Source organism: Acartia tonsa, chromosome 5 (genome assembly GCF_053477335.1).
Source record: "Acartia tonsa isolate MP-2025a chromosome 5, ASM5347733v1, whole genome shotgun sequence".
Taxonomy (NCBI): Eukaryota; Metazoa; Arthropoda; class Copepoda; order Calanoida; family Acartiidae; genus Acartia; species Acartia tonsa.
Window position 1 is genome coordinate 22035621 of NC_137264.1, and position 22760 is coordinate 22058380.

Sequence of the window (22760 nt, forward strand, 5' to 3'; positions counted from 1 at the left end):
AGTTACAATTATCCTTATACTAAAGTAACAGGATGTCTATGTATCTGTGTGTCTGTACCGAAGGATCTCGCTAACCGCTGAACCTCCTCAAGTGCCCCCTATAGGCCTCTAGGGGCGTAGCCGCTAGTAATAATATAATACAATAATAATAATATAATACAGTCAATTTGTTGACATTATGTCATTTCAGACAATATTTTATTAAAGGCACAAAGTCAACGTAAATGTTTAAATATTGCAATGAATATATTCAAATACATATACTATGTTATTACTTGGATCTTACACCAGATTTTCATGTTCTCTAATAAAGTAAAACACACAGTAGGCTAAATTAATGATCCCCCCTTTACTCCATTCCCTCCCCTCCTCCTGGATAAACAAACTAACCAATAAATGAGTTCCATGTTAGCAAGCTAAATTGACGTAAATTTTTCTCTTGTCTTAATATCCACGAATATTCTACATTCATTAAAATAGCATATCGATAAAATCAACATTTTTTACAAGAAATATTTAGCCCTATAACCTAAGACACAAAAAGACCACTTTATATAAAACTTGAATGGTCTTAATCTAATTCTCCCTGTAATACCTAATTTTTAAGGACCCTTATACTTGAAAACTTTCTGTAAAACGTAGTTCTTGCTAATGATCGTGACATATTTTCTTTAAAAAACATCTAAAACATTTAAATTTTATGTTGTTTTTCTCTCTTATCTTATTTGTTTTAAAAAATTAAGAAAATTTTAGTCAAGCATTAAATAAATCATGATTTTTATTTTATTATTATCATTGGAAATTAGTCTATAATACGGTATGATACATGATTTTTCAGTATGATATAGAACCGTTGCCTAACTGGCGGATGTTAATATAAGTGAAACAAATGAAAATGCTTTGTTAAAGTCAAACTACATTAAATTGTTTTTTGCCATTATCCTTTTTCAACTAAGTCAATTCAAATAAAAAGAGCAGAATAATATTTCTTTTTTTGAAAATTTCAGGATAAAATACTCTAAAAACTTTTATTTCTTTCCCTCCCTCACTCACCCTGCCTCATGAAGGTATGTAATAGTTATTTATAGTATCGTATTATGGAAAGCTTTCAAGATTTTAACCAGTTTTCTTAGACCCCAAGAGGTCGAAGGTCTGGGCAAAAACAACTGCTATTAATTTTATGATTTTATTTGATATTGAAGGAAAATTCGTCTGTTATACGATGCTATACATGATTTTTCATCATGGCTGAGTTGACGAACCCCAAACTGTCCCACTTTGAGAAAGACGATTCCAGTGACGTCATATACGTTTCGGGAAAGAAAAAGGGAAGGGGGGAAGAAAATCTCTTCAAAAGGGATGGGAGAAAAGGGAAGAGATTTTCTTCCCCCCTTCCCTAAACGTATATGACGTCACTGGAATCGTCTTTCTCAAAGTGGAATAGTTTGGGGTTCGTCGGCTGAGTTGAACCGTCTCAAATCCTGCGGATATTAATTGGTTTCGAAGTCATACTGAAAAATAAGGACGAAAAAATGGACCTTTTCTTTATTAACAGTTACTCCAGCGCCGTTAGCCTTTAATTCAATATAAACAAAAATTTTGATTACACGACCTTTCACTGCAAGTCCTTACTATGTTTGCCAATTAGTTACGTCTGTTTAAGGTCTAAGGAAGTACCCCTACTAATACATTATAAACCTTAAAAATATAATAAAATGATTCTTTTCTTTTACATTGAAGTTCTTATTACTTGTAAAAGTAATCCGGGACGATATGATTCATAAAGTAGTGCAAATAAAAAAAAGCTGTAAACTGTTTAGTTTAGAATTATAAAGCTGTTTTAATATCATAAAAAAAGATAATAGTTTCGTTTCATGGATGAAACACTCTTTCTTCATAATTTCATTGGTAGACGGACAGAAAGAATAATCGATAGAGAAGCCCTATTTTCCCAACACTGTTATGGACTTACAAACTTATCCTTTTTAAAGTAGCTATGCTCTAAAAAAATTAACCTTTATAGTAGGTAAATTAATCATCATTAAGAATTTATAATAAAATATAATTTAAGGGCGGGCAAAGGATTTTAACTTTTTGACGTCGTTAACATTTCTTGCATCTACTTTTCCAATTTTTTTTCACACTGGTTTTGGGGGTGCGGTGTATTCCCTTTTCCCCCTGAAAATAGCTTGAGTGGGAAGGGGTGGTGGTCAACCCCCCTTCCCACCCCATGTGTTGTGCACTCCTAAGTAAACGAAGGCCATGGAAAGTGAGGGGTGTTTGGTTTAAACAATTATACTATTGGGGGAATTTCTAGGACAAACATAGAACACAAAAAAATAGAAAATACAAAATGATTTTCAAACGTGGATGCCGCCAATTTTGCGGCTAATTTTGATGAGAAAAGTCGGCTAGCACGTTTGTTATTTTTAGGAAGGAAGGGGACAATTGGCTGTTAATTACACAAGTATCTAAAGTTTTTAATAATGTTTCCTTATTCGTTGGCTTAACAACTTTGGGGACTTTAAAGGCATTTTGATTGGTTAATTAATTTGAGTGTCCTGACGTTTCAACCAATAATTGTAATCTACAGAAGTAGAATTTTGTGTATCTTCGTTGGGTATGTACATCAATTTATCGTCCATTGTCTTATACCTTTAGATCCCTTGTTATTTAGCTTGAGACCTACTGAAGAAAATTAAGATAAGACAACCCGCTGTTGACTGTAGGTGTAGATGTAGTAACGCAGATGCCTTATTATTATGGTAGGACCGTCCGTACGTCCCTAAATCTAAACGTTTACCTTTATAGGCTCTTACACACACACACATTCACACACAAACAGTAAGGCCACATTATGCTATGGAGGATCTTTTATTCAAAAAAGCCTTTGTTAGAAATGACAAGGGTAACAAAATCCATAAACAAAAATATATTTTTATTGTTTAAAAAAAGTTAAAGTTGTTTAACATATTGTACTCAAACACACACACACGCAAACACACACACACACACACATACAGACGCATATATGTACGCATTTTACACACAAACGGCCTCCGTGAACCACAATGTATGCGTGTGTGTGTATACTATATTTATTTTGACGGAGGTTGCTTCCCACCTAATTTCTCTCTCTTTCTCTCTCTCATTCTCTTTTTATTGAAAATTAAGCTTTTCTATATTAATAGTATGTCCTTCTGTACGTCCGTTACCAATTGCTGTTAAGAACTGTCATATCCATTTAAAAATTGCATAAAGATTCCCCTAATAATTAATTAAATTCTTGATAGCGTAGCAATTCGATGATCATGTTCTTTTTTACCAGGTTGATTTTATCTTGATGATTTCTTGAATATAAAGCGGGGGGGGGGTGTGGGGGGTTAAGGGGTGTTTGCGTCCATTATTAAAACAACTCTATAATTATGTTTCAATAATGTTATTTTTTTTCTTTGATATTTATTTTTATTTACTAAGTATATTTGCGATTACTTTTATTTAATGAAATCTTCCAATTTTTAACATGTACAAAACGGCCTGCTTAATAGCTTCAAGATCCATGTCAGATCTATATAGGAAATAAATGTCTATAAACGAGCTCAAGTTTTCCAAAGAATATATGATTAAAACTCATAGTGCTCCAATAATCCATAATAAACTCTCATTGCCCAGAACGATAAGACCCATTATTTTACTTTATTAAAAATAAATTCATTTTTTTCATTTCATGTTGCTATTTACCTTATATTGATGTATTTAATTTTAATCATAAAAAAGAAAATTTAAATTTATAATATGATAAATTTAAGAAAACTATGTTTTAAAAGAATTCGATTGTGGCGACATTTTGTGTGTTCAAATATTAAACTAAAATTGTAATCATCATCATTAACCCTTTGGTGATGGTAATGTAAAGAAAAAAATATAATTTTAAAAAATCTTTTAAAAATCATTTAAATTATTAAATATTTACTTTCTTTTAGATAGTAATGCCGGGTGAGGAAAATAGATTTATTGAGAAATAGATATGCATATAGAAAACTAGCCAATAGGGAGATAATTATATCGAGCCAACTCTAGTATATTTATATTTGATATTATTTTACGGATGACATCATTCTTGTTCTTTCTATTCATCTATCTATCTATCACACAACCCATTCACTTTTCTCTCTCTCTCTCTCTCTCTCTCTCTCTCTCTCTCTCTCTCTCTCTCTCTCTCTCTCTCTCTCTCTCTCTCTCTCTCTCTCTCTCTCTTTCTCTCCTTTCTTTATTTATATGTGTGTGTGAGTCACTATAAAACCTACAACTGCTCAACTGTTGGTCAATTTTAGTGAAGATAAGAAAAATTAAAACAATGTGTAGTAAAAATTCAGTTTTTATTCAAATGTTAAACTATTCATATATTATTATTATTCTTATCTCTTTATTATTATTTTCTTTTGTTTATTAATATTTGTTTCATTAATCGTTTATTGTAGCTTTAAAATAGATGTTATGCTATAAAGTGTATAAATGGTAAGTTTGAAGTGCTATTGTCTTTACAACATCGAGATATCTGTAATTAGTCAGCTATGATCACCTTTATTATTACCTTATTGTCAAAATTATCATATTATATGTCGAAAGGGGTGTAACTACTGTATAACTAAGTACTGTCAGTAAAAGTTGGTTTATACAAGGATGACAACATCCATAAAAGCGAAGCACTGAAACGGTAAGACAAACGGACATTAACACTTATATAGTGTCAGAACTGAATAATCAGAAGATAAATGTATAAGAGTCGCAGTAAAATTGTAAGTAAATTTGTTGAAAAACTGCTTGATACAGGATAATGTTTATGGGCATACTTACATTTTTAGGACTTGATTATAGAGTTGCTTCGCTTATAATATTGTATACCAAAAATTAGATCAATATATCGGATAATTCGATTATATAAAGATTTCATGTTAATAAAGTAAAAAATCAAAATGTTTAAAATGGACTTACGGACATTTTGGTAATGATTATAGAGTTACTTCGTTTTTTAACTCATACCTAACTCCTACTGAAATCATCATGCAAAGTTTAAAATCAATAGAACAATTCTAACTTGTTTGAATTAACGAAAAAAAGTTAACTGTAACGGACGGACAGACGGTCGGACCGACCCTAATTATAGAAAAGCTTTGCTTTTAAAAATGGGTGTATATAACTCTTTTCTTTTAACAAGTATTTTATAAATAAAACCATATTGAGACTTCTCCTTTTAGATATCTTTAAGTGATATATTTGATGAATCTTAATTAAACCGTAAAAAGGGGGAGGGGGGATAATTCTATTTCACGGGGGCTTAGCCCCACGGTGCGGTGGTGGTTAACCCACACCTTTTATGTTTTTGTATTGTATTTAATATTTGAAAAAATTTGAGGTGGTTTTTTTTCTTTTTTGGGGGATTGTCGTTATCCAATCCCCCAAGAAAATAGCTTATAACCACCACATGATCAGTTGGTATATTCCCTGAAGAGTAGAGCCCAATTGGTTCAGCGTTACCGAGACCTTAAGCTTTAGACACACAGACAGACAACGTTCTACTTTATGTTTTACTAGCGGCTTCGCCCCTAGCCTCTAGGGGCTTTGCCCCAAGAGATGGTAAAAAAAGTGTAAGGTGAAATTTGTAAAAAAAAATAATAAGAAGGACCAAGGAAATCTTCTACAAAGGAAATATTCCACAAAGGAAATCTTCTACAAAGGACCAAGGATATTTCTTACAAAAAAAAAAAAAAATGGGGGGGATTTTTTTTGTTTTGGGGGGGTTGGGTGTGTTCCCACACCCCAAGAAAATAGCTTAAAACCACCACAGAACCAATAGGTATATACCCTCAAGAGTAGAATCCGATCGGTTCAGTGGTTATCGAGATCTTAAGCTTCAGACGGACGGACGGACAGACAGACAGACAGACAGACATCGTACTACTTTGTATTATTGATAAGATTGTCATTGATAACAAAATATAAAAAAAAATTTTTATCATCATATTGGATATTAAATTTGTTTATTTGACTATAACAAAACATTCAACAGATATTTAAAAATACATCACTAATTTTCTCATAAAAAAAACGGAATTTGATATTTTTCTACGTTAATGAATGTAGAAAATTATTGCCAAAAAAAAGCAAAAAAGTTTGTATTTATTTTATCAGTTATAATTATTTCTGTCCATAATCAAATTCAATTGTTCTATGTCGACTTTATGAACATATATATTCAAATGGCCATTATTTAGTTTCCATAAAATTATAATGAATTTGAAAAAAAAATCCTCCAACCTTAAACAAGAAAAATCTACGTGGTTTTCTTTATATTATCATATCATATCTATAGCCTTAAAAGGTAATTTACTTTTTACCTTTTTTATATATGTACTATAATTTATACTTAGGTATTTGAATTTATTATATTTATGTCAAATTTAATTATATAAATATATTTTTTTTATTTTTAGTCTACAAAGTCAACATATTAGATCTAATATTCTGATTACAACATTGACTTTATAATAAGCTTATTTTAATACCAGTAGTTGATTATAGTTTTACAATAACAACACCTCAGTAAATAATAATAATCTCTCCAAAAAATTAAGTTTTTCTTCTAAAAAGACTTAAAGTTAAACAAAAATAATCTATTATTTTTGCTTCTAGCTGGTAAAATTTGATATTGAAATTTGGAATACTTGTGGCAGTCTTACAGTAGTTATAGCAGTACATTTCTTGCAGGCTTTCTTATATGCATTTCATAATAGTGGTCAAAGCCGACAGTTTATTTTAAAAGCAACCTAACAGTCCTAAAATTGTAAATTTATATTCTAATATGAATTATTTTAAAACTTTGACTTTGTTTTGGCGCAGAATTTTGTTATTCATGAAGTTTCTTACATTAATCAAACCCATACGTTGAATCAAATTTTAAAATTTACCTGTATTCAATGAACAAAAGATAAGAAAAATGATAAATGAAAAATTTGTGGCATTAGTCTTTTGGTAGTTTTGTACATGAATTTAGTTTAGTTTTATAATTAAACTAAAGACCAGGGAAGGAGGGGACAATGGGCTGTTTATAACACCAGTCCCCAAAGTCTTATAATAAAGTTTTATTAATCGTTGGCTTAACAGCCTTTGGGACTTATATAAAGATTTTGATTGGTTGAGTGTCCAAACCCTTGATAAAGTAGCTCTGCTAGCATTCTAAAGTACAAGTTAACATTCAAAGTTTAAAACAAAGCACAAAATATTAGGACCAAGAATTGTTCATCAATTTAAAATGTTCCAACACATGGAACATAAAAAGTTGTGCAAGATTAATTATGTCTGCAAAAATTGTCTACCCTACCAGGGTGGAGGTAGGGGACATAGGATAATCAATAAATCTCCCCCACCCCTCCTCCTCCCCCAAAATATTTTTGTATATGATGGTTTGAAAAATGAATTAATTTAAAAAGATAACATTATTGCTAAACACACCCCTAGTTTAAATCTAACAAATGTCTAATTTTGCCTGTTATAGATAGTGGGAAGATTAAATAACAGTCCACTGCCTTATACCTGTATTCGTGTCTTTTAGAAAGTTTTCCACAGGACAGATAAAAATAATTTTAAGAGAATGGTAGAAAATAAATTTTCCAGTATATCTTCAAAACCGATTAATATCCGGTGGATTAGAACTAGTTCTCAGCCATACTTAAAAAATCATGTATAGTTTCTAATTACCGACAATTGTCAGCGAATATTAAAATAGATTTCATAATATTAATACCAGTTTTGATAGACCAGGCCTATGGACGCTCGGGGCTATAAAAATTGGTTTTAATCTAATAATTTTTCATTTTAATATCCACAGAAAAGTGTCTATAATACGATAAGATAAATATTTATTCTTCATTGTAAAAGTTAATTTTAAAAATCAAGCTTGTGTCCCCCTTTTGTGTAGTAGTACTCTTATCCATTTATTTGGAAGCGGGTTTGTGTAAGAATGAGGTTTACTCCTGCCCCAGAGGGAAATTGGCCCATTTTTGTTTATTGTATTTTCATAATGACAAAAATTTATTGTTCATGGACTTAACATTCGAAGATTTTTATAAAGCCCATAAAAATAACATCATACTGGCCTATTATTGGTCAATTAAAATGTATACTAGCCTGCCATTGGTAATTAAGTCTGTGTATTGGTTTATCATTGGCCATTTGTATTGAATGGCGTCATTTTTTTTATAGGCACTTTAAAGAGCTACGGTAAACCTAAATTGTACCTAAATGAATTGCACCTAAATATATAGATAAATAATGAGTGAAGCAGAGGAAACAAAAGTCGAGGAAAGTCAACCAGAAGGTAAAATTGTTAACATTGACGTTTATGTGTGTGCACTAAGTTTCTTTACAAAAATTAGGGTTGCTACATCGCGGCCTCACCAAAATTGATTTGGGGAAAAATCCTCCAACATCACATAAAAATCTGCAAAAATTAAATAAAAACATATAAGTGTTTTTTTATGTGATTTTGGAGGATTTTTCACAAAAACAATTTTAGTGAGGCAGTTCCTATTTAAAAAAAAAAAAGAATCCATCTCTGGTCTAAAGGGAAGCTTGGTTTAGGTCCGGGGTAGGTTTTAGGCTATTTCATTATATCAAGAAAGTTCGATAATGACAACATCAGCTTATTTTTTAATCTTATAGACATTTAGTGAAAAATTGAGTATAGTCCCTTTCGTGGCAACGTCTCTTAAGGGGCGTTTCTTCGTATTTTCACAGAAGCTCTTATTTCTAGCCCCTGCGGGGCAATCACCTAACCCAATATAACCTAACTTAACCTAAAATAACCTATCAAAACCTATCAAAAAAAATTTAAAAATCCTCACAAATGTCAAATTTTAGGTTCCCCTGAAAACGGAGCCGTTGAAGAAGAATCTAAGGAAGAGAAAACTGAGGAGAAAGCTGACTCCGAGGCAAATGAGAAGGAGGAGAAAGTTGAGGCTGATGAGAAGACAGATGGAGAGAAAGAAGCTGCCAAGTGTCCAGAGCCAGATAAGAAACTGTTTAAGGAACAGTTCATTCTATTCTCAAAATTTGGGGATAAGGTAAGTTCTAAAACAATTCAGACAACTCTTAATAGTGCCTATAAAAAATTACCAATGATAGGCCAATACACAGATTAAATTACCAATGGCAGACCAGTAAACATTTTAATTGATTAACAATAGGCTAGTATGACGTCATTTTTTATAGACACTATAAGAAGCTTCATAATTAAGTATTAAAAGGAAAAAAGGAGAGAGGAAAAAAATACGGTTTATTGAGTTATGAAGATATATGTTCATTATATATGTATACTTCTTTATTATCATGAGAATTTAACTACAGTAGTATCACTATACTTTATACTATAATCTTATTTACTTGAAAGAAATATTTAAAATGTCAATACAAATTATAAACTTGCCATATTCTTATAAGTATCAAGCTGAGATAAAAAGGACAGTAAAAAGTTATCTCATTTAGCAGCCGAGAAAGTCATATTTACACAACAGAAAGTATTTATAGAATAGCTTAACACAAGAAAATGTTTCTTTAAACTTTGCATGCTTTTATTATACAAAGATAATTTTAGACCTCAGATGGAAAATGTATAAAGCTGAGCCAATCTGACAAATGGTTTAAACAAGCAAAGGTAACGATGTTTTTTTAGACGGACAAGAGATTACTGTGGAAAAATACCCTTTATCACAAATTAGGGGAACTTGGTGGGAGAAGGGGGTGAGGGTAGCGAGTCTTTACTTTAAATTTTAGTTTTAAAAAGAAAGATTTGAAGAAAAAACTTCGGGGGGAGGGGGATTATATTTTTTAGAGCGATACCATGGAAGGGTGGAGGTACCCTAGCTCAAAATAATAGTTTAAAACTTCCTTTGGCCTATTAGAAGCTTCACTGTAAATGAGAACCATATCGGTTCAGTTGTAAATTGAATTTTCTTTTTAAAATCTAAAGGGGTCAAAAGTAACTGAAATTTGTTCGTTCGCTCAGTGGGAAATTATTATTTTATTTTATTTTAAAATAATAAGTTTACAGAAAAATTATTATTGTTTATCTTTATACAATCTCTCTGTCCAGTGTAACTCAATATATTATTGTTAAAATAGATGTAAGGTAATTCTAAATCAATTATGCACCCCAAACAATTTTAACAGGATAAGATTTTGAAAGTTCTAATGTAAGGCTCTCGATTGTGGTCGGGATGGTGTCGAGTTCGAGCCCCGTCCACACAGCTTCATATCAAAGACGTTAAAAAGAGCTTTACATTAAAAGGGAGAAATGCATTTTCTCACAAACAGGTGCATCACAATACCATAAACTCAGAGTCAGGACTTTCGTCTAGACAAAGGTCGTTCTATAGAATACTTGGTTGTCTGACGGTTGTTAATTCAATAGAGTTCAGGACTTAAGAAGCCATTCTAAGCTTTTACAATAACCAAGTGAAAATCCTAATATTTTTTTAGGGAAAAGGAATTGTTTAGTATTTCTTTATTCTTATGTCGGTATCTTTATAAATTCATTATTAATGTGAACAGAAACAGTCATTTAGATTCTCAGAAACAATTGGGTTAGCTTCATAAAAAGCTATTTAGTTGGAGCTCTTTTTAATTTTACTTAAAAAGAATGTTTGGTTCTTTTTTTCTTTTTTTTATTTTCTTTAAAATTCATTCTACTTCATTCTCTTTTTCTCTTACTCTTACTCTTACCCTTATGTTTGGCTTTTCATTTAAAACATTCCATTTTTACTTATGAACGAAATCATCCTTGACTCCCAATGTTATTCCATGTGTGTTATTAAAATTAATGATTGTTGGTAAATGTTATTATTGTGATTATTCCCATGATAACAGATATCTAAGATAATTCACTAGTTGCATGCTAATCAGGTTTATAACAAGGACAATTATGTCCATACGTAGCAATACAATGTTTGAAATGAAAGGCCAAACATAAGAGGATACAATAAGAAGGATATAAAAAGAGAAGGAGAACCGATATGTTTCTCCTTTACAGTGTTACTTCTCACAGGCCTATTTTGGGGGAGGATATCACCACCCGCTCGATAGAAATCGCAATAGAAAAAACTTGCCCCACTCCAAGAAATAACGTTTTCTTTTCAAGATATATATTGATTGCGAAAGGGGGGTTGACTCCCCCCCCCCCCCATTCCAAAACGCCCCTAGAGGCCTCTAGCCGCTGGTTAGCATTTCTCAAAATTTTTAGTTGCAGTTAAAATATGCAATTTATTTCAATTTTGGGGTATATTTTATTGATAGTATAGAAAGACTAAGGTGTACTTTTTAGAAGTTATTGTTGAGTTTTAAGTTAATTAGATCTAAGATAAAAGAGTAAATTATCTTAAGATCCCAATAGATGTATACCATAGCTATAGAGTAGCAGTATTTCTAATAACATTCATTACTAAATACAAGATATTTATTTTATTACAGTCTACAGGTTTAATCAATAAGATGTTTCATAGAAATTCTACACTGTTATCTAAAATAATTTTGTTTTCCATTTTTAGAACTATAATTTAATGTTGGATATATGCTTTTGAATGTTAAAGAATAATCCTATCGATTTTAAACTTTGCATAAAGATTATGAAATAGTTAGGTACAATTTAGTCACTGAAATTCTATAGTTTTTTATAAAAAAAATAGGTATGTTTAATGTTTATTTTTGTTGATTTTTAAAGATATTTTAAATGTCAATGTTAGTATGTCTGTCTAATTTGTGGAGCTTCGCTTTTATAAATGTTGTTATCCTTTTTATTCATTAGTACATAATTGATATACGGGTAGATAAGCTTAATGACCAGTTTTATTTACAACCAGCGACTAATCCTAGATGCCTCCAGGGGGTATTTGAGGGAATGGAAGGAGCATATGAGCCCTTACATTCAATGTTTTTTTTGTGGAAGGACCCCCCTCCTTACGATAGGGATGATAATAGTACCCTTCACAAAATAGTAATAAACCTTCCCACTACCTATACGAAACTTCTCTGTAAAAGAGAACAATAGTCGTAGATTTTAAGCTGCACACACACAGATTAACACATAGATATCCTGTTATTTTTATATCAGGATAAAGAAATAGATATAAGCCTGTGTTTACTATCTGATAGTCAACTGCTTTGTTAAATTCAAGCTGATGATATATTATTATATTATTAATTTCAAGTTTTTTTCTATAATAATGCCTAATTATCATTACAAGAACATGCTCGGAAATATTTTTTCATCATCCGAGATCTTAACGTACAAACGTGACACACAGACAAATATCGGTTACTTTAGTATATATTATTGACAGCATTTATGACTACAAAGGGTATGCAGCAATCAATAGTCATTGTCCTCATAAAAAAAGTAGCAAGATGGATCGATATGGTTCTTCTTTACAGTGAAGCTTCTTATCCAGGTCCAGGGGATGTTTATATATATTTTAGGGGTGGGTATATACACACTACCTCAAATTGATACCAACCGCCTCCCCTTGGAAAAATCTCCCTTCCCAAATTTATTAACTTTTTCTTTTTTTGTGTGTGAAACATATTTTTAAAAAAATATCTCTGTATAGGTTATAGATGGTAAAAAGGTCTCTACAACAGATACTGGCATAGCCTTCAGAAAAATATCAAAGTAAGTCCATTTTATTGGTAGCAAAGCTTTTAAATATTTATAGAGTAGGTCAGTGTCCGTAAGTTCTTCAAGGGAATATGCACAATTAAGTTAAATAATGAGGATTTCGAAATGCCTTGTAATGTATTTCACTTGAGAAAGTTTAATTTAAATAAAAAATACTTTTCATGATGTTAAATGTTCTCTAATTATTCTTTAAATATCATACTGTTATTTTTTAACATAATTGAATTTAACTTTTGAAACCACTAGGTACTTATAGACATAAATGTCTTTAAAAATTAAGAACTTGATTAGAAAAATGGGGTATGATAGCAAATTTATGTAATGGAAGAGGAATCATATCGTTACAGTGGTGAGCGACAGAAAAACATCCTGTTATTTTTATGTATAGATCAAACTAAATCAGGGTTATAGATTAAAAAGCTAATTTTGATGTAGAAGAACTGTAAAGAAATTAAGAAAAATAAAACTAGCTTTTCAAACAAACGGAAAGAACACAAATATATGATAAATAAATGATATATCTTTTTAGGAACAGTCCCAAATTGAGTTTTGTAGAGTGGAACAAATATTTGGATGAGATTGCAAATAACAAGGTTAGTGGTTGTTCATTTAAAACCATTTAAAAATAAGGACGGTTATGGCCAATTGTTTCGAAGATTTATAAAAGGATAATCCTATTATATAAAGAAGTAAGTGTTTTTTGTCTGTCCCGAAGGATCTTGCTAACCGCTGAACCGATATTAGTCTTCTTTACAGTGAAGCTTCTTATAGGTCCTGGGAAGGTTTTAAACTATTTTTGGGGAGGGTATCTTCACCCCTCTCCCTCCTCAAAAAAAAATATTTTTTTACTCTTTTGAAATTTAAATTTAAAATAGGCTGAGATTGACTTTTCCCCCTCCTACCTTAAGTGCCCCTATATGCTTCTAGGGGCGTATCCGCTAGTGTACAATATTGTATACTATCGGCTGCGCCAATAGCATCTAGGGGACTCAAAGGTGTAAGGAGGTGGCAGAAAAAAAAGCCTAAAACTATCCCAAGTCCCAATTCAACGGTTAGCGAGATCCTTCGCTACAGACAAAAAAGCTTACTACTTTATATAATAGGATAGAATGAAATCTATTTTATATGTTCAAGCATAACTTAATGCTTTTTATCAACTTCTTCAAAGTTGTTTTTTCATATTACATTTTTTGCTTTGTCACTAGGACTGGCTTTAGAACCTTTTTAATTAGTTACATTGCATAAACGTCGTGGGTAAGCCAACATTTTTGAATACACAAAATATTTTACATTTATAAAACATAACAAACAAGGAGATTGTACGGTATCGACCACGAATTTTACCATGTTGAAGTTCAGAAACATGACATTATTTAAATCAGGGCTCGGCAGCTGCGACTAAGCATCAAATTTAAACCCGTTAGGACGATTTTAATTTTTTCAAAAGTGGGAATTGTCCTATTTGGGTCAGTTTAAGAGTTCCTGATTTTTTTAAATTGTGAAAGGTTAATTTCCCTTAGGCCTACAGGCGGCTGAGACGCGGCTGCAGAGCCCTGATAAAAATACTATAATATAAAATGCCCCCAAAAATTATTCATTGAAGTTTTATACTTCGCTTATAGAAAAAGAAACCTATTTGGAAGACTTATTTTTTATCAAATATTAAATTATCTATGAAAGAAGTTTCTAAAAAACAAGGATGACAACATAAAAGCGAAGCACTGAAACGGTAGGACAAACGGACATTAACACTTGTATAGTGTCAGAACTGAATAATCAGAATATAAATATTTAAGAGTCAACGCAAAATTGTAAGTAAATTTGTTGAAAAACTGCTTGATACAGGATAATGTTTATGGACATACTTACATTTTTAGGACTTGATTATAGAGTTGCTTCGCTTATGATATTATACTTTGTTGTCATTTTGGTAATGATTATAGAGGTTACGCTTTTTAAATCGTACTTAATTACTAAAGGAATAACAATGCAAAATTTGAATTGACAATTCTAACATGCCTAAATTAACGAAAAAAGCTATCCGTTACGGACGCACGGACGGACCGATCTTAATTATATAAAATCTTCGCTTTTAATAATTATAAAAAAGCTTCGCTTTTAAAAAGGGGTATATGCCCACCAAGCACTTGCTTATCAAATTTTTATATTTATATATTTTTGTTTTGTAGTTTCTGTTCTTTAACTTGATGTAAGCCTAAGGGTCCCTAATAATGTACATTTTCATTGTACATAGAGTGTAAACCTTTTTCATAATTTAATGGAAATAATTTTTTGGAGATTATGAATTACGGTTTAAGTTTTTTTTAAAGTTTTTTTTAGCGAAGGAATGTAATTTAACTTTGCAAAGTTTTAATCTATAGATATGGTAATTTTGTTTACCATAATTGGGATGTACAATAAAGATTCCTAGGTCATAACTTACATATTACGTAATAGCTGTTTTATCTATTTTTTTATTTCGTTGTTTTCAATGTTTAGAAATACTAAAAACACTAACTTTTATATTTGTTTAGAAAATGGATGTGAATAAGATAAAGACAGACTTGGTCAACTGTGGAAAACCTGGTTTCTCTGGTGCTACGGTAATAGTCATTCATTACATCGTTTTATAGACAGCTTTCCGCGGATATTAACATAAAAATATAAGATTAAAACCAGTTTTCTTAGCCCCGACCGGCTGCAGTCCCGGTCTACCAAAACTGGTATTATTTTATGGTTTTTATTTTAATATTCGTGAAAATTGTCTTGTGAAATAATAACTTTTAAGTTAAACAAGAATAATTTTCTCTGTATATAGCAATACATTTTAAAAATTGAATTAGAAAAGTATAAAACAATAAAAACAAAGACTTTTTGTGCTTCAAATTGGTAATATTATGATAATTAATAAAGAATTATACTGTCAATGAGTTTCTAAAAATTGAAATTTAATTTAATAATGTATGCATTTTCGCTACTTAAAATTAATTTAATTCCTTTTAACTATAATCGAAATAGATTAATGATAAAATTTAAAATTTAAACCTACTCTGAATTTTGTAGACCCAGACAAAATTGCAATTTAAACTTTTAATTTATTTTTTACTCGCTTAGCATGTTCTACAAAACTAAGTTTTCTTACTCTTCAAGTTGATTAGTATTTCAATTAACCCCCGTCCCCAAATCGCGACATTACTAAAGACGTTAAAAGTTGTACCTACTGCTGCTATAAGATGCGCATGATTATTAGTAAGAGTAAGGGGAATGTTATGGCCCCTTAACAGGTGCCACCCATTACCTAGCACAGTTAGGTCTTCCAGACTTCGGTCATGGAATTGAAGGGTTGGTTGTCGGCAATATTTGAGATGTCTGGCTCTACTTTGTTATCAACCGTTCTCAGAGGTGATTTTTTTTCATGAAGAATGTTCCAACTATAGGGCATATTTGACAATTGAATGACTTTGGCAGCAATACCACTCCTTAATGCTTTGTGGTCGCTTTTTGCATTTTTTTTACTATTTCTAAGCTTGTATCAATGATAACTACGTAAACTTTTTTGCTAACGGGTATGTCCTTTTATAATATTATGTTAGCTGTCACTGTAGGCCCTTACTGCTTTTTTGCCCAAATTTGTTTCTATTTTCCTGTTTGTAGTAAGTACATAACGATGTGCTCGCGCTGCTTATGGATAAATTTTCCTTTTTTATCATTTTATTTCTACTTTATTTATTGCTAATCTAGAAATTTTTCTATAACTACTTTAACTTGTTTTCTAAAGTACAAAACTGAGAACACCTGTGCGGAGCAAAACAGTAAATTGCTAACCAATGGACCCATTAGGCTTAGATTTAGGAATTTTATAAATATATGGTGTAAAATTCTGTCTTATGTAAGGGGGGGGGGGGGGGAAGAACTAAATGAAATATCTTAAAACGCAATTTTTACCTTACTGGATTTTACAAAATTTCATTAAAGATTATTTACAAATCCCCCCCCTGATCAATAGGCCTATTCTTTACTATTAAATCTATCTAAAAATGTCGATATTTTTCTCGATTAATAGATTATTCATACAACTTTGAATGTAAAAACATCTAATTCTTTTAAAAACATAATATTTTGTATTTGTTTTCCTTTTAGAAGAGTAGCAACACTTCAACTATAAATGTCTGTCTGTCTTTCCATTTCAAAGCTTTCTCGTCATTTGTATAGACAGTAATCTTCCAAAAAATTAGCAGTTAAAAGTATATCAAAATAATTTTCCATCGTTTTATGCAGTAATTGGATGTATATTTTTCAGTAAGATTTTTTATTTTAAAAAAGGCATAAGTTCGATAAAATATAATCTTGTTAAAGAGTAGGTATTAATTAGCCTTTTTTCTTAATCTAACAAAAAAAATTATTTTAGAGCGTGGTAAAGAGTAGTGCAGTGGACAGACTAACAGATACATCCAGGTAAATATTTAAAAGAAGATTCGCTGGGTAAAGAAAATAGGGATGGGTTCCAAATATGTTTTTTGACATTTGACAGATTAAAAAAAAAATATAGCACATCCTTACATATGAGTAACAGTGTGTTTGTACCCAAAGATATTGGTAACCTTTGAACAAAAAGGCTCTCCTTTACGTAAAAGCTTCTTATAGGTTCCAAGAAGGTGTTCAAATATTTTGAGGGAGGGCACCTCCCTCCTTTAAATTAAAATCACTACCATAAAAAAATGTTCAAAAAGTTTTTAAATTTTAATACTAAAATCTAGGGTTAGGTTAACCCAGGCCATTTTTATGCCCTTAGAGGCAGGGGATAAGATATTGAACAACACATTTATATACATCCCAAATGATTATACACAAAATTACCAAATCTGTAGATTACAATTCGTGGTTGAAACGTTTGAGCACTCAACTCAACAAACCAACCAATCAAAATTCATTAACAGTCCCAAAGACAACGAATAATGAATCGTTATTATGAAACATGGTGGTCTAGTATAATAAACAGCTCAATGTCCCCTTCCTCCCTGCCTTAGAGGAGTCTAGGAGCGTAGCTACAATTAAGTTACTAAATATTAATAGGTATGGAGGAACCCACAAACAGAGATTCGACAGTGCTGGAAAGGGGAAAGGAAAGGTAAAGTAGAATATTTTCATGCCTTAAGAAAAAGGTATATTGTTTTTACTTTTTTCGCCATTACAAATTTTTAATGGTTTCTCCTCAATTGCACTTTTCTCAAGACTCAAGTAGTAATATGCCTTTTGCATGAATGTTTAAAAATAACACTTCGTATTATCTAAGCCGTTTTTATTTATCAATTTTCAAAATTTGGGTAGCTAAAATAATTTCCAGTCATTCCATGGGTTTCAACATAAAATGCAAAAGTTTTCATGAAAACTTATCTTGTTTTGATATGATGTAACAATAGTCATTTATCACATCGTATCATAGACAACTTTCCGCAGAGAGAAAAGATTAATTCCAGGTTTGTTAGCCCAGTATGGCTAAGAATCGGTTCTAACCTAGCGGATATTAATCGGTTTCGAAGCCATACTGTACAAATGCATTATCTTTCGGGACATTGCCGTTTCTACAACTGGCAGAAATACAGTGGATATTTTTTTTGGTCATAATTGTTTGTATGGATGTCGTAGGTTTATTTGTAGGTGTGCTGACAAATATACATCTAACACTGGCATTGATACAGCCAAAATTGTAAATTATACTTCTATTTCTTGCCAAATTTACATCTAAACTTTTAAATATGTTATAAATACATCTAGCTGTATTTCTGTCGGTTGTAGAAACACCATGTACCCCATCTTTCAGGCAGGTAGAGAGGAGGTGAGCAAAAAGGATGGATATGTCACTGGATTCAAACAAGCTTAAGAAGGATGGATATGTCACTGGATTCAAACAAGCTTAAGAAGGATGGATATGTCACTGGATTCAAACAAACTTAAACATACCAATACTAATAAATAACAAGGACAATTGTACATAAGTAGCGCAGCAAATACAAACTTACAGATAAAAAGTGAATTTTTATTAGTCAAATAATATTAATTATACGGCATATATGAATTTTCTTCCATAAGGGTGACATGATACTTTATGGACCATCAGGACATCCTTTGGTGAGTTATAGAGTAGCTGCGCAGTAAAATAAACAATAAAGGTACAGACAACATTTTCCTTTTTTATAATTAAATCTTTAACTACCTTGAACAAAAAAATATTAAAATTATGTAAATTATTTAGAACCTTTTTAAGGTCAATGAATTTTCTTAATTTTTAGTTTAAACCCTAATCATAATGTATCAGTTATGCTTACTATACTTGTATGTATAATATGTTCGAATCCTAAATTGCATAAAATGAAATGCTTAATGTATTTATTTTTTAGTACAAAACTAAACCATAGACTAGCTCCTAATAAATGTACAAATTTATTCTTACTCATTATTGGGTCAAATTCTTTTAAGTTTTATAGGCTAGCCCCCAAGTAATGGATTCATAGGTACTACTATTCTTCTGTATCTACGTAAGGCTATGGAAACCCTAACTCCTAGACTAGCCTAAGAAATTTTAAAGGATTTGGCCCATTATTCTCATAATAACTGCCTTATAATAATTTTATTTCTGTTTTATGTAGTGCTTTTATTGTATTTATATACCTCTTGTTATACTTTTTACGCTTCAATTTTTTGTTCAATGTTTTTTATTAATATTTGTTGGAGTGGTTTTTTTATTCAGTTGATTCTCAATATAGCAAAATTCCATATTCTAAAACATTTTAAATGCATACCAATAAATGGTATGGTTTATAAACATTTCTGAAACAATGCTAGATATGATTTTTCTTCACGCTTTAGGACTAGTTTGATTCCATAAACTATGAAGGAAAGTCATTACTAATACTCATCAAAATTTAATATTTTTTTTGTAATTTTTAACAGTATTATTTTATATCTTGCTTAAATTGTATGAATTTAAAATTACATTAAATAAATATATCTTAATGTTAAAATGTTATAACTGTAGTCTTTAGGTCTTTCTATATAGGATTAACGCTAAAAAATGTAAAATGTGAAAAAGGTAGAAATAAATCTAATAAAAATAGTGCCAGTAGTCATGAATCTCAAGAGATAAGACAATGGCCAAAAATTGATATTCAATCCCCAATGATCATGCACAAAATTACCCTTCTGTAGATTATAATTAGTGGTTGAAAAGATTTGACACTCAACCAAAAAGACCAATCAATCAAAATTCAAAGTTGTTAAGCTAACAAATAGGAAAACTTTATTATAAAACCTTGGGGACACACCTGACTAGTATGTAAGAGCAAAAAATGCATTTACATAGGTAATTTCTATCTAATATTTAATTTTGATAAAAGTATCACAAATTATTGATTGATTTCAATGGTTTTGGGGTACTATAATTTTTTTTGTGGGGAGTATTGGGTGGTTTCTCACACCTTTATCATCACGTGATTATCTATTATTTAATAATAACATATCTTTCTTTTTTCTTTGTTTATGACCACTGATCAGCTGCTCTATAACTCACTCAATGATTTTTCTAGTGCTTCGCTACTTGGTGGTGGTGTCATTCTTGTTTTGGATGATAAACGTTAAGCCACAAATAAAATATAACAAGGATAACAACATCCATAAGTAGCAAAGCACAAAAAAATCATGGATAGGAAAATCACGCTTCCCCCAATACTTTTCAGATGGACGTACGGACAGACGGACATTTCAAATTATAGATAAGATTATAATGACAATATAATTATCTACTTCCTTTACTTTAAAATCTTTTCCTTGTACAACGACATTCTAAATAGTATGAAGCAAATTTTCACACAAAAAATATCATTAAAAGACGTATAAATTAGGGATCAAAAGGGATAAGACAATTGCCAATAAATTTAAGTACATATACATTAGTGATGATACACAAAATTATCCCTTCTGTATATTACATTAGTGGTTGAAACGTTTAGACACTCAACTTAATAAACCAACTTATCAAAGTTAAATAAAAGTCCCCAAAGTTGTTAAGCAAACGAATAAAAAAGGTTATTATAAAACTTTTTAGACTATTGTAATAAACAGCACAATGTCCCCTCCCTCCCTGCGTTATCGTTATCTCTTTTAGTAGCGAAGCCTCGAGGAAAATGTGCTTTTTAAGGCCCCTTTCTAAAATACACTGTTAATTTTTGGTTAAGATACACCTTACCAAGGAGCATATGGTATACAACTTACTTTTACAATTTTCTAACTATAATTTTCGTGCTTAGCTACTTATAGATGTTGTCATCTTTGTTTTAAGTAAAATTTTGTCAAGTAAAGCAGAGTATGCCAATATTCCCCCAAGTAAAACATAGTATGCCAATATTTCATCCAAAAACTTAGGTAAGACAGAAAATTTGCATATAGACTCCTTTTTATCCAATTTTACTGTTTTTGGATCCTTCTACTTATGTAGGGCAGCCGCACGTCAGTCGGGTTTAGTGAAATCGTCATATTATCACATTAAAATTCAGTGTGATGTCTATACCTGTTTCTAAACAAACAATCCATCTTATTTTGCACACAAAATTGTTTAAATTTGAGGCTTAAGCCGCTGAGGCACGGCTACCTACCCCTGCATTTCTGGTTTCACAGCTGTCAATTGAGATAGATACCTTTCTTTCATTTAAATTAAAAGTCCCTTTTTATATGATCCAATTTTCATATAAGACTAAAATATGACATTTTTCACAGAAATGTCTTAAAGTGACAGGACCCAAATTATGCTATTTGTTACGATGTAACAATTTAGTTGACATAAAAAGTAAATCCTTAGCAGTAAAGTAATAAAGTACAAGGATCTCAATAACCGTTGAACTGATATGGTTCTCCTTTACAGTGATATAGCTTATCATAGGTCCAGGGAAGGCTTGTAAATTATTTGAAAAATTGCCCCTAGAAAATAACCCCCCCCCCCCTAAAAAATGAATTACTAACTTTCCTCCCCATTCAGGTGTTCAGGAGGCCTCTATAAAAGTAACAGGATATATAAGTGTGTGTGTACTAAAGGATCTCCCTAAGCGCTGAACTAATATAGCTTCTTTATAGTTCCTGGGAAGGTTTTATAACTATTTTGGGGGATGGTACTCCCCCCTAATATTAAAAAAAATATGCATGAATTGCCTTGAGTTTTTTAACTAAAAGCATAAAAATTTCATATTCAATGTAATTAATTATCATACTATATCTACCTAGAATAGCTTTAACTGTTTTTAATTTTTTGTCATTGTTATAATAAAATTAAATATCATATTGAAATGTAAATTCAAAACCCCAACTGACCCTATCTAATTTCAAATCCCCCGCCCTTTTTGTGACCCTGCCCCTATCCTCCTACCTTTTTTTGTGGTGAAGCAACAAGAAGAATTATTGTTAAGTAAATAGGAAAAATTAGGGGGGAGACTAAGTCAGAAAGTTCACGGCGCGGGGAGGGGTTAAATCCCAATAATAAGTAAGTAAGCAGCAAGCAAGCAAGCTTCTCCTTCAAATTTGCTGTCTTCATCCATCCCTCCCCCCATTACTTTGAAATGACATTGCTTTTACATCCCATTTGGCCCCATATTTCCCCCCCCACCCCCCAAAAAATACTCTTAATCATCCCCCAACCCTCGTACCTCTCAGCAGACCGATGTGTCCCTACAGACAGAAGCCGGTAATTTTTTCACCCCTTCTTACTCTTAATCGGTATTTTTACAATAAAACAAAAAAAAACAGCAAAATAATTATTATATTCCAAAGTAGAGGTTTTAATAACGAATATTAACAGTAGAACGTCCAATTAAAGGGTAGTGGATAGGTTTTTTTAAATGTTGGAGTTATACCATGCAAGGTTGATGTTTACTTTTCCCTCGTTTTCTAAATTTCTACGATCTAAAGCTAAATTAGCTTTTAAAAATTTGAAAATTAACTAACTTTGTACGAATACCCTCCTTAATCGTGTCTCCCTGCCATATGAAGA

At 31.2% G+C, this 22760-nt stretch overlaps 1 protein-coding gene across 2 annotated transcripts; it reads left to right on the forward strand.

Moving 5' to 3' along the window:
* The first annotated feature begins 8227 nt into the window (after window positions 1–8227).
* On the forward strand, window positions 8228–19749 carry LOC145319017 (tubulin polymerization-promoting protein homolog). 2 transcript variants are annotated; one of them, XM_080160834.1, is made up of 10 exons: window positions 8228–8377; window positions 8920–9122; window positions 9653–9712; window positions 12660–12721; window positions 13257–13320; window positions 15262–15330; window positions 17136–17182; window positions 17801–17855; window positions 18549–18572; window positions 18610–19749. In XM_080160834.1, exons 1-10 carry the CDS (start codon window positions 8332–8334, stop codon window positions 18643–18645), a joined length of 666 nt encoding a protein of 221 aa, XP_080016960.1. In that variant the 5' UTR covers window positions 8228–8331; the 3' UTR covers window positions 18646–19749. The 2 variants fall into 2 exon arrangements, with proteins under 2 accessions (XP_080016960.1, XP_080016959.1); XM_080160833.1 differs by having other exon boundaries at window positions 18549–19749.
* Window positions 19750–22760: the final 3011 nt, after the last annotated feature.